Here is a 14,138-nt window from a genome sequence, read left to right as displayed (position 1 = left end):
TCAATTTCTTTAATGAACTACTAAAGTACAGCACATGCTTCTCTCTGCCAGTCATCCAGACATTTGCTGTGTAACCACCACGATAAAGTTGACCAAAACTCCCGAAACCTGTATTACAGAAATGCTACCTGTAACATTTCAGCCAGTGTATAGCTTTTCTTGCCTCTCCTACAGAGGCAAGATGGAAATCTAGCTGTGTCAATAAGGTCACTTACCTCAACTAACTTGTTGGCGTGTTCACGGAAGACCTGAGCATACTCCTTCACTTCTTTCTCATTACCGCTTTTTGCAGCCTCAATGAGAACCAGTAATGGGACATTGGTCTCCAGGAATGAATCCGATATATGATCCATTACTGCCTTCCGCAGCTGTGACAAAAGAAAGCAGACCAGTAAATAAAGGGAGAATTATCAATATACATTCCCACTATATTCATTAGCTACTTATAGTTAAGCATTGATGTGGCACATCTCACAGCATTGTATAGGAGTTTGGGGTTTTTTCTTTCTTTCCTCCAAGTTATATATATGCAGCAAGCATACAAATATCAAACACTTAACAGCCTAGCTCTGTAAAACTCTCCTGAGATTCATGTTGACTCACACATCTAATCCTACTGGACTGAATGGATCTATATAGGACTATGGTGATTACCCACATAATACATTGCAAATTGATGAGAATTGAAAGCTGCACACTACTTTAAAAAACAGTTCAGCTCACTTAAAAGCCAAATATGGATTAAGGAGCTTAACTTCAAGCAACCATTAAAAATATTAGCCTGAATATTTCTAAGCCTTCTCTAATTCCTACACTGAATAGTAGTCTACGCAATAACGAGTATTTCGTTTAGCACATGCCTTGTGCTTCGTATTCTCTTTCAAATACCTCCAACAGGTATAAACAGAAAACCTCTCTAAGCATTTTCCAGGCAGATTAGAAAACATACTACAATTTATGCCAAAGGAAAAAAAAACACCAGCCTACAAGTTACTGAAGATTAAGCACCTGTTATTTCCTAAAAACATCTGTTTGAAACAATATTACTGTAAGAATGATGTCACTAACTTCTTCTCTACTTTGCTAATAACCAGTAATTAATGTCAAACTTCACTAAAATTTGAAAGACAGCCAGAAAGACGACTGAAATCTTAAGTAATTCTTCCTGGAAGCTTAATTGCTCTATAGGAGTAAGGATCAGAAACATTTTTAGCATGTTTTCTCCAGCTTTTTGGTTGTTAGGAATGAAAAACTGTGGACTCAAACACAAGCTGGGAGCTATTCAGCCTGGAGGTCTGGCTAGTCATTAGTCTCCTTAAATCATGCATTTTTAGTTAGATGAAACATCAGGAAAGGTAATTTTCTCTATTTTGCAGTCCAGACAAGAAAGCTCTAGCTAGACAAGGTGTCATCAAAACACCCAATCATACTGAAAACTGGTATATTGTTAGGCACTGTAAATACATGATCCAAGATGCATTTGCTGTTTGACAGCAGCAACTGTCAGCTCTATCTGAATATGGAGAAAGTGAACTTTGAATATTTCTATTCAGTCCCTGAGTGGTGCAGTAAAAACAAGCAAAGCACAATAGCATATATATGTTTGCATGAGGTATTCCTTTTATTTCTATTACAACTAAAGCAGCCAATGTATTAAGAACAGCAATTCTTAATTCCCCTTAAAAATGAATTCTACTCAGATTGTACCTGGAAAGTATTTTTCCACTTCCAAATTGATTAATGGCTCTCACAATAGCTAACACAGTAATACATACAAACAGGGGGTGAAAAAAAAAAAAAACCAAAAAAAGAGAAGACAACTATATCAAGGAGACCTGCTAACAGTTAGGAAGCTGGTGTGTGGTTGCTACTACGTATGTATCACTTTGTCACCTTGTACTCCTTTTTTTCTCTCATCAGTCTGCTGATATCCACTTGCTGACTCTTATTTTATTCTTATATTGAAAGCTCTTTCAGACCGTCCTTTGGGTCTGTTTGCACAGGATCTTATACAATGAGATCCTGATCCATGAATAGATTTCATAGGTACCATCTCAACACAAAGATAAACCCTAATACTGCTCCAAATATATCAAAGCATTGCAAAAAAAAAAAAAAAAAAAAAAAAAGAAAATGCACTAAGATGTTAAGTTTCAGAGAATAATGCACCAGGATAGCACTCTGCATTATACGGCTGATAGATTTCCAGTCACTGTGTATATCAATCCTTCCCTATAAAATGCAGGGTTTCATCTATAGCCAGCATTAAGGGAGAGATACTGCCAGAGAGGGTTCATCTCACATTTGCTTAATCACCCTCTGCAGATGTCCATCTCCCAACACTTGTTGGGAAACTCTGCTGCCCCAAGTTAGATGCCTCACTTTACTACCTACAGTTAGACTTTTTGAAGTCCTTTGTACTGAAACAGGTCAAATGGTAATGTTTCCAAAGGAACACACAAAGGTTTTAAAAATCCCATGTGGTTTCCATCTCATTCTCAGGGAAAATCCTTAAAAAAAATCCACTCGCTCAAGTCCGGTGCCGTTACCAATAAAACCTACTGTCCACTGCACTGAAAAAACTACTTTAAATGTTAAATGAACACAGACCTTTTTCTGTTTATATTGTTCCATAAGGAGGTATCTGTTTCAAAGTATTGTGTTCAATGAACAAGCAATTCAATTTTTAATCAAGGTTAATGTGGTACTATAGATCCGATGAAAACAATATGCCTCATGGAACTGTAAGAAAAGTCTCAGGATGTTTAAATATGCAGCTTATATTCGTTGGTATTAAAGAACTTAGGTCTACGACCACATACCAGAAATCAATGAAAAGGACAGTAAGAGCATCAGCTAACCAGCAATTTGGGGTTTACCATAGTAAATATACAGTGGAGTTATATCTGAAAAAAAAAGAATTAATAAAATGGATATCTTGTTTCTAATGGTAACTGTATGTTGCCTTCTGCAGTTCAAGTTGCATCAGCTGAAAAAAAAAATCTGAATTCTGACTGTCACAGGTTTGATAAATATAAAATTAATAAATTCTATTTTCCTAAGCTATGTTAATCATAGATGGCAGTAGCATATTTCTGACCTCTCATGTAAACATGCATTATAATTTCTTTAGAAATCGCTTATCTGAGTTTTAGGACGCCCTTGCATTGAAGTTGAAAGGTATAGTTAACGGGTTTTATATACGCAGGAGGCCACAAATTTTGCTATCCATCACCACAAGCTATAAAGAATGACTTGACAAAATCATTTGTTAAATGTGACAGGAGTATGAACGTAAGACATTCATCCAATAGCTCAAATGGATACATGACAAGGTAATATTAATTGCACAAGACAAGACATTTAAAAGTATTAGCTCAACATTACCAGTCTATTTGATCCAATTAGGGCTATTCATCAAGGTAAATAACTACTGGAAAACTAATCTTGTATGTTCCTCTGCATACTGCAACAAAGTCCAGCCAAAGTGATGGCTTGTGCATCCAGAGATTTTACTGTTTCATACAACCCACATCAGTTCAGAGGGAAATGGGAGAAGTCTGTGACTGGAATTTAAATGGTCATAAAACATGTGGCAAAACCATGTCAAGTTTTATTCTAAAAACAGCATATCTTACACTCGTATGTACATTAACAAATATCTTTGCAATGCCTTAATTTACCCTGCATTCTGATGTAAATATTATGACACAAACGATTACTCATAAGACAATGGTTTAGGTATTTTCCCCACTGAATTTTTAAGTTAGAGGAGACTTCAAAGTGTGGGTAGTTTCCACTACATGAAACTCCATTTGTTAGAGGAGAAAGCACATTAAATAAAGGTCTTGCTTAATTCATTTTGTCACGGAGAAAACTTTATTAATTAACATATAGGTAAAAGAATAAATTTGCCAGACCAGCACAAAGATATAAAAGCAAAACGTCAAGACCTGCAAATATTTTTAAAGTATGAATGGTGTACCACAAGGCAGATTTTATGTCTTTCCAGTTCAGTCAATTTAGTCAGTTTATGGTGCAGAGTCAGTTGCTGTTTTTGATAGCATCATGTTCTACTGTTCTAAGCACTATTTAGGGCTGTTTGATCATTGTCGGTTCACAGCTATAATTGAGCTCAAAGAGGTTAAACTGCCCACTGAAATGATGTTTTCCATGGCTATATAACAATTTTAGAACCAAAATGTCTCAGTGCTACTTACAGTCTAGTAGAGAATTAAATGTCTAATCCTGACACTGGAAGGTAAAGTCACAGCAGGAGATTAATGACTCTAACAGATTGTTAAACTTTATAAAGACTGGCAGTATAAAGCTAGCTGTAACAAAAGTTTACCAAGGAGCACCCTATTCACCATTTTCTATTTAGCATGCATTACAAGCTGAACCCAACTCCAGTTTGCAGCTGCAGAGCACTCCCAAACAGGTATTAATTTAATTGCAAGATGAAAATAAAGCCTTCTCCACTGCAGTTAAAGTGTCTCCTCCAATATATTGTGCAATTGAGTTCTGGAGAATAAGACAGTGACCATTAGAAGCTACTGCAGTAGAGTACTAAAGAGAAAGTCTCAGTCTTTTCTGTACGCTACAACCCATGAAGATGTGACCAAAAAATGGTAGATTGGGGGATGTGGACGCTAATGCCATCAATTATGTCTTGATAGATTAAACAGCAAAAAGATTAACATTTAAAACATGTATCACACTTGGACACCCAAACTACAGATTTCTGGAATATACTACATAAAATATGTAAGATTTGAGCCTAAGATAAAAACTCAGGAAGAAATGCTGTTACAAAGACTTATCATACTTCTTCATATATTTTTCTGTGTGTGAGCTTTCTTCTCTCTAAGGAGAAACTTCCCTAGTCAGGGAGAGACTGGGGAAGAATTTACTAATGGAAAGCAACTTCAAGTGACAACTTTTGACCAGCAATTTGAAAGAGAATAAGACACGCACAAAAAAGTTCCTCCTAGTTGTAGGTCACCACAAAGGATTCCTCAGAATGGTATATGGCCAGAAGTACAGAACAACTTGGTTACCAAGCACTTAGGTACTTCATCCTTATTGATTTTTTTTTCTTTTTTTTTTTTTTTTTTGGGGGGTGTTTTATCAATTTTTGTGACTTAGAAATTTTATACTGCCTTTTCAAAAAATATTTTTTGGCAAGAGCAAGCCTTGGGCTTGCTAACATTAGGGCAGTTACATAAAAGCACAGAAAAATATCTAAGTTTGGAGGACAGACATCCACATACCCCCCAAATATATGAGTATTATCAGGGCAAGAACTCTGTCTTGTTTCATGTCTGGATAGAACAATAACATCCTAATGCCAATTAGTGTGCTGGGATAGTACCAAATATTTATTATTTCTAACGATAAAGAATGATACAGGGCTTTAAAAAGGTAGAGGACAGTACAGAGATTACCATCAAAAAATGCTGGAAAAACAGGAGGACAGAAATACAGGCAAGGACTGAACAGTCAGTGAAGTAAAAATAATCCAGAAGTGAACGACAGTGATTAACTTTTGCATTCTGTATGACCTGGGAGGGTAGAGTTGTGACAAGGAGAATATGGAAGGATGAAGTTGCAGAACAGGACATTACACATAGGACCAAAGAAGAACAGAAATACTGTAGGAGGTTACCCCAGCAGAGAAGCAAATGGATGAGACTTTGAAAAATATCCTTGTGAAAACTGAGGAAGACTGTAAAGCGTCAAAAGTGTCATCAAGACTGCAAGCCTAGAAGGTCTGATGCAGAAAAGGAGAGAGGTGAGACAAAAAGGAGGGTAACGAAGAATAAAAATCATGGATTAAACATCCACGGATTAAACCGAGAACCACATCACATTGTGTATCTTCATATTTTGTCTTAGGCTCTGTTGAAATGATATTTAAATTAAGTAGAGTGGCTTTGGAGCTTTATGGTTTTTTATAAATAGAGTAAATTAAAAAAAATAGGGGACAAAACTGTTTTGAGGAGGTTAAATAGCTATTTGGTCACAAATGGGAACTAAATTGTCTGTGAAAACCTTTCATGAAGTTATCCTCACTATGATAAGCATGCATAGTAACTTCACTTCAAAGCAGTTAGATCCAATAAGCTTTAAAGGGTTAGTAGAGTAAGTGCTATATGCGTCACACTTCAATTCCCACCTACCCCAGCTGCATGAACAGGCTGGCATGCTAAATATTATCATCAGCTTCTCTAAGACCTAGAGATTTAGCCCCAATGAAAGCTGATGACAGCTGTCTTTGGTAGACCTATCTGTTGGAGTTCCAGACAATGGCTGAAACAAGATTAAAAATTGATTGCATTCTGCAAAAATGGATTTCTCATCATCCTTTCCAAGAGCCACTCAAAGTCACAAACTGATCCTGCCCCATGGACAGAGATGATTGATGTCTGGTACTATCAATTATCATCCATACCTTTCAAAAAAGCCCTTACTGCAGTGAGATCACAGCCTGGGTGTTTTTTCTTTTGTTGGGGTTTTTATTGTTTTTACTCTTGTTTTGTTGGTGGTGTTTTTTTTGTTTTGCTTTCTTCTCCTTTGCAGTAAATTTCTATAAAGCAAAAACTGAAAACACAACTTTTTATATTTCTGGTTGCTTAATAACAAGTAACATGAAAGACATTTTATAATACTTTAGAAATAGTGTTACTGAACAAAATTAATGTCAATTAAGAAACAAATGCAATATTGAAATCCCATTTGGAAATTAAATTCTATGTACTTTGCCATTGCTCATAAATCCATTAGGAGAACAGAATTACAGACGTCTTTGGAAAAGGACTACATTTTCCTTTACATTTATAGTGCTCCCTACCTCATGCTACTGCATTATTGATAATGAACATCAAAATTGGAAGCTGTCTTTATGAATCCAAGCTTCAATAAGTTTCTTTAGCTGATGTGACTACAGGTCATTCTCTGGCTGACACTATAGAACAGTGAGAGCTTCCTTATGTAAAACTATCATCAATAGAAATTTCTTGGAACAGGTTTCTGGGTTGGTTTTGTTTTGGGTTTTTTTGAGTAGCAACATCATACACTTCTGTTGAGCTTCTCCCACATTTACAGCATCTCTCATTAAAAAGAGTTTTAAAAACTCCATGCTTGTTTCTCTGCAGTTATTACAGAGCTAGGTATCTTCTAAAGTTCCTGGAGCGAGTACAAAGATTTGTTGAAATATGTGAGCTTTTACAAAGACTCATTATTTGAGGAATAATAGACAAACTATGTGCAATAATCCACTCTAACGCAATATAGCTGTCACTGAGTTTTGCCTCATAATTCCTCACAAGCCACTTTGAAAGGCCAACCCTCTGTGCTCACAACTTCACTCAGTTAAAAAAAAAAAAAAATATCAAGTCTCTATTTCAAAAAGCAAAAGCAGCTATAGCTACTACACTCTTTGGATTTTGCCAGACAAAAATAATCCATCCTTACTATTATGGTGCAGATCAAACTTTCCTTCATTTGATGAAAATGTTACACACTGTAGCCTTACACGAAACTACCTGATATGGGTATAGTTTCCTGAAATATGGCACCATATGTGCATCAGTAAACATTATGTGTAGAGTAAATTAAACCAAGCCTTATAATTAGGCAGTAAGGAAATTACTGCAGACCTGAAGAGTAAATCAGCAGTATTAAAACACTCTCCATTTCCTCTGAAGCACTTCAGAGCACCATAAAAACCTCAATGTCACAGTGATAAACATCTAGAAGAAATACATTTTGAGGGAGACAAAGACACATGCATTCAAATAAGTTCAAGTCAAAACCACAATTAAGTGCAATTTAAATAACAGTTCATTGCCTCTAACTTTCTAGGTTGGAGTTTTAGACATTTTTCTAAAACTCCTTTCCTAGAGTAAATACACCAGTTAGTCTATCAAATGGGAGCAGACAAAAAGTGGGTGCAGTGTTGAAGAGCATGCCAGGGGCTTACAGTCCAAGCTGGTGAAATTCGGAGTTTGCCTACTTCTGTTGCTTTAAGGAGTGGCTATAAATTCAGTGGAAGCTGAAAAAGCAGAGGACTTTATCAAGTGGAGCATTACTATCTCTGCTTTATAACCAGTATTACACAAGATTCCTGTCTAATGCCTTTATAGAAGCTGCTAGAGAGACCCAGTAAAGAAGTACTGATGTACACGCAATGCGGCGCACCCACATTAAATGAATACAAGAAATAAACAGGTAGTGCTGGCACAGAAATAAATCTGTATTAGCATTTGATAGACTGCTTTCAGAAAGCCAGCTTCCAGATTTCCATAATCAAGAGCACTAGAGTCACTGCAGGTGAAAACATAACCTATTAAGCAACAAGGAAAAGGCGATGAGTTTCTAATGAGCAAGGGTTGATGCCGCAGGTGGCCTTAGGTTCAAAGACATTTAGACTGACTTATGGCTGGCTCCCTTTAAAAAATGCCAACATTTTGTCAAGAAGCATTTTCATGCAATGGAATGAAGCAATATCACCAATCACGCTGTGCTTTCCCTTGGGAACAACCAATACCTATCTTTGGTAATATAGCACAACCACCGCGAGGCTCCCATGGATCATCTATTTAAGTATGACCTTGCTTTAACTTTGCCTTCACAAAATAAATCTTTAGTAAACATTCACGCAAGACTACATTTTGAAGTTACAACCTTCTTGGATATTCTGCTACTACTTAACACTTGCATGAAGTTTTGCATCTTCAAAACACTGTATCAGCTCTCCTACAAATTCTCACAGTGTTGTGTGAGCTAGGTAAGGTCCATGACCCTCTCTCTCTGTTTTTAGCCCTCCTTAAATTATACAGATCTTGAATTAAAAAAAGACACCTTCAGGATTGATAACCTTAACCAGTGCCCTCTTGTCTGCAACAAAGGGCACATCAGAACCTACTTTTACGGTAATGAGAGGCAGAGCTTGCTTCTACACCCCTCCTAGAAAGGCACCTATTGCTGCAGTGTTGACTGGCTCTATAGCTTGAAAGTAAAAGGACTATTCACACAAACCTACCTTTAGGCTCCTGTCTTTTGGGTGCCTAAATTAGGAAGCAGTTCACTCCTGATTCCCTATAGACGGAGAAAGATGAGCTTTTCCAAAATACACCCTTGAAACCCTTAACCACCCTGTGAAAGTGAACTCTCTACTGACTGTACAGGAGACTGAAGGAAAACCAGCTTCCTTATATTATCACCCAACTTCCATACTTGACGTCAGCTGGTGTGAATTCTCAGGGTTCTCTTTTTTCTCTACCCCTGTCCCGTCAATATAAGTTTTTATTTCTTTGGGTGTGCTGTTCAGCTTCTCAAAGGAGCTGAAAGGAATTGGTTATCTAAAATCTATTAAGTTTGATTTGAATTGGGTTCACTCTTTTCTTCTGAAGATCTTTGTTTTGTTTTGCTTTTTCAGCACTCATACTTCCCTTGGAATTATATCTTAATGTACAGATGCTGTGTACCTCTTAAAGCTGGTACAACACAGAATACCTAAGTTGAGGCAGCTTCACCTTCAGAACCAACTTTACTGTGTTTCAGATTATTCTAAAACTGGACAGTAGCTCTTGCTTGTCTTCATAGACCATTTTAGAAGGGAGCAAGGATAAACAAAAAAATTAAGTCAGTAAATCCTGATTCAGGGCAATAAGATTTAATTTCTAGGTGCCACTGGCCCTCCCTACAGCATTTGACAAGTCATCTGGTCTGTATATGAGACAGTAGCTTAGGTGCAAAATGATGATGATAAAATTTCCTCTTTTGGAGGGGATCCTGTGTTTTCTTCAAAGCGTTTACATACTGTAAAGAAGCAAGCTATGCACATACTTGAAGAGAGAGAGACTTAAGTCCACAGACCAAAAACATTATATAAGTGTCTATCCATAATATAATTTGTGTTGTATGGGTTAGATGCAATAAAATCTTTCCAATGGAACACATTTTTTTCAGTTTTAGGTGTCCCTTTGGTCTAATTGCATAAGCTAATATTCATGTTTTTTATTCTGAGAGTCTCTCTAGAGTCTACGTCAATTTTTGGCAGGTTTCAAAGGGCTAAACATTTTTTTTTTTTTTTAACCGCAAATAGCATTCATAAACAGTAGCGATACAACTTAATCTAAGTGGAAGCAAACTGACATAAAGAGCAAATGGAGATATGCTGCCTCTCAAGAGCTAGAAAAAAAAGATATGACAAATAAGCCTAAAACAATTATGAAGCCTGTTATCTAATTCAAACTGCTGTAACCCATATTAAAGAAAGTACAGGGAATTGTGAGTACTTTCAGAGACCTATGAAGTAGGTAAAAACTGAGTATGATCAAGTTCTCCCCAAGATCTTTGTTTTACCAAATTTGCATGAATTACAGGATGTATTTGTATCATCAACCTTTAACCTTTTAAAAGTTTGACTTGTAGCCTAATACGGCTACTGAAACAGTACTATCAAGGACTAAAAGATAAAGAGTATACTAATTGTAGCCGTGCAATTGAAGGGAGGTATGTTAGAGAATATGGCTGATAACAGACTAATAAATACCATGCCTGTAGTCCACCAAGTGTCTTACAAAGGTATTTGCAAGAACACAGCTTAGCACAAGAATAATGTAAAAGAGCACTCAAAAATACATGAGGGTCATGTGAAAGGATGTATTAACTACATGATATATAAAGAATTGATTAGAGGTATTGAAAGGGCAAACGTGACTTGGATATATACATATATTTTTTTTAATTTAGGCTGCTGCAAAGTATGTGGCTGAACAAGTTTGAGTGTGTGGCTGATAGAAAGACACCATGGGACAGTCATTATTAATATTAGTTTATACCTAAATGGCTAAACCTGATCCTGAGTACCTAAAAGTGTGTCACCATTCCTAGGGTGCTAGTAGTGGCTACTGGGGAAAAGCAGACACAGAAGAAGCAATCAATATCCTAACCTCCATCAATATTAATAAGAAAGAGGGATACAACTCATCCAACCCAATACAGAAATTGTGGAAGTGCCTATCTTTCACCTTTGAGCCTACAAAATAGCTGAGATTAAATAATCAATTTTTAAATGACAAACGACAGCCACACGTGAAACCTATTCTTGGAAAATCATATGGGAAAACAAACTACATGTCACTGTAGAAATCATATTGAAGGGTTTCTTTACGGATAATAACATACTATAGTTATACAACACCAATATTACTAGCAAAGTGGCACAGTAGGGGGCCCTAAAATTAAATATACCTTTGAAAATTTGGAGTGTTGTTGCAGATAACAGAGTAAAACAGAACAGGACCATAGTCTTGACCATAAAGGCTTTTGTTTCTAGACTGGTTTCCTGAGGAAATGAGGCTCTTTACAGTAACTCTGTCTTTAATGTTCTTCTAATATTCTTAGTCTTCTTAAAATGTATTTTTACAAATACATTTTAATCTGTTGGTCAATTTTAATACCATCGGACAGACAGAAAAGGTCTTGAGGATGCTAAATAGCTGAAGTTTGATGAAAAATTGTCTGCTTAAGAGAACAGTGACCTGAATTAGAGTCCTATAGAGGGAAATTTGTAATGTGAAGTCAGTAGCTGGCTGGCCAGTGTACCAACTTAGGTACCAGCTGGCCGACCACCATGTGGGTACCAGCTGGCCAGTTGGCAGAGGAGGTGCCAAAACCAGCCTCACATCTTCCTGCATTTCACCGACCAGCCTGGAGTAACAAGTGAGCTACAGCAGAAGAGGTAGCAGCAGAGAGGAGAAGGATGGATGTGAGAAAATGAGAAGAAATATGAAAATCAGAGACCATGAGAACAAGCACAGGTATTTCGAGTCCAGAAATGATGACAGCTTTTCATATTCAAAATCACCATCCTAGCTACTAACTGTATGTAGTTACTAGGATGTTGATGTTATTTTGCTTTTTGTGGTACCTGCCTAACAGGTTGAACTGGATTACACCCAACAACACATAGTCTAACATCACTAAACAATAATCAGATGACAAAAAATACCTTTCGATACTGTACACATAGACTTAGATATCTAACAATAGCATTAATTTCTATTAGACATCCACTCTATCAAAAGCCCAGGACATCAGCCTAAACATTCAAAGTATTTATCGAAATGCAACTGGTAATGTAATTATTTCTGGACTTTCCACTTCACATTTCCTATTAATATATTTTATAATACAGTTTTGTTGCCTAAAACTGCAAGGATAACCAGAAACCCTACTTTAAGAAAAATATAGTACTTAATTTTTGCTTTATTCTACTTTGGAATGAAACCTGGAAATTTCAAAATTATCAAAACACCTTAAAATAATGGAAAACATTATTGAGAATTCTAAAAATATATTTTAATTTTCAATATTTATTTATATTTATACATTTATATTTGCAATGCAAAGCTAAAATAAACTACTGAATTTCAGTAGTTTACTACTGAAAAACTACTGAAAACTACTGAAAACTTGAAACTACTGAAAAAATACAAATGTGACTTTTCAACACTGTCAGGCTTTTTTTTTAATTTCCAAAATTAAATTTCTGGATAATTTCTGATATTTTTCAGTCTTAAAGAAAGTGAAAAATTTCTGTTGAGTATTTGTTTCATAAAGTATTTCTAACTAGCTTTAGTAATGACATAAAGCTAAGCCTGCAGGAGGTGAATGAATTGTCCTTAACAGCTATGCGAGACCATCATTTCCAGTATAAACTGAGAATCGCTGGTAAAAAAACCTTCCTATTTCTTTAAAATTCCTTCTACTTGGAGGCATATAAGTATTAGTCTGGCTTGAATGGACAAAAATGAAGAATTATTTTATTTCAATCTACTGTATAGAATACCGCAGACAGGCTGCTCTGTTAAAATTAATAGCAGTACCGCTAATCTGCTCTTTAAGAGAAAACTAATGGGTTTGGTTATTAGACCTTGCGGGGAAAGCGACGGGCTAATACAGACTGAACAAGCTCAACTGCTCAACTGGAACAGGACACAAGGCAAAGAGTGGATGGCAGCAGGGCAGGAGGCAGCGGCACTAACAGGTGGGACACCAGTGGTGGTGACAGCAGAACAGCTGGTGCCCTGCTCATGCAACTCCGAATGATCTATAGACCGTGTTGGGCCTCGCTAGGCATCCAGTTTGTGCGTTAGCCAAGTTCTTTGGTGTGTCCTTCCTGCTTATCGTCGTTTCAATGTCACCGCAGAGTTGCAATGCTTGAAATACTCTGTGTGCGTGCTGCTTTATAATTAGCTGTAGTATTTAAACTATAGGGTTAGTGGGTTGGTTTTTTTTCCCCTATGGAGGTAAAACAAACAAAATAACTGGCATCACCAAGCACCCTGCTGCTTGCCTAGCTTGCTGTACCACACAGTGAAAGATGCTTTTGTTTAGCTTTTAGGTTTTGTTTTTTTGTTTTGTTTTGGTTTTTTTTTACAACAGACTTGCATACCAGGGGGGAAAAAGACCCCAAATCTCGCCAATTGGCACAACTTGTTATCAGACATAGAACTCTGTGCTTTTTCCAAATTGTTCAAAATAAAGTAAGAAATGGCAGCAGTAAGCTATGGGCCGGTGAGACTTGTCTGCTTCCAAGAACCTGTTCAGTCTGACTTAGGTTGATGTTCTTACTGGCAGTTTATATTAAGACATATAATTAGATCTCCATAATAGTTTTCCAATGCCCAGGAGAGTTTAAATGAGTATAAAAGATGTAATTCCATCAGAATAGGAAATATTGATGTGACTGTAAATTGTGAGATGGAATTTTAGCACCATGTATCCCAACCACAATCATTTCACATGTCTGCGTGTTCTGAGGATAATCAAATCAAATCTCAGAAATAAAGAGCTAAGTAACCTGGGGAGAGAAAGAAAAATCAGTCTTAGATGGTTGACTACTGAAGCCTTGCAAGGGAGCCTGACTACCAAATGAAATATATTCCTCCTTCATTACCAAAACATATTTTGTAGATTGTCCACTTTTATGGTGCTAACATTAAGCTTCATAAATCTGATAAGCAAGGCTGCTTTAAAAGGGATTCATTAAAACCAAAAGGCATTATGGTATTCAAAGTCGGTTGTTTCTCCCATGATTTAGCCCAAAATAGAAAGACTGAAAT

General features: G+C 36.6%; 1 protein-coding gene across 4 annotated transcripts in view; it reads right to left on the bottom strand.

Annotated features, from left to right (window-relative positions):
- The window catches only part of CTNNA2 (catenin alpha 2), a 524,203-nt gene that overhangs the window by 109,648 nt on the left and 400,417 nt on the right, over window positions 1-14,138 (bottom strand). For all 4 annotated transcript variants that reach the window (XM_072862258.1, XM_072862257.1, XM_072862259.1 and 1 more), the window contains one exon: window positions 216-368. In XM_072862258.1, coding sequence (XP_072718359.1) covers window positions 216-368 — 153 coding nt within the window. The remainder of the gene's footprint in view (window positions 1-215; window positions 369-14,138) is intronic.

The sequence above is a fragment of the Ciconia boyciana genome, chromosome 5 (assembly GCF_034638445.1).
Source record: "Ciconia boyciana chromosome 5, ASM3463844v1, whole genome shotgun sequence".
NCBI lineage: Eukaryota > Metazoa > Chordata > Aves > Ciconiiformes > Ciconiidae > Ciconia > Ciconia boyciana.
This window is presented reverse-complemented; position numbering and strand designations above follow the sequence as displayed.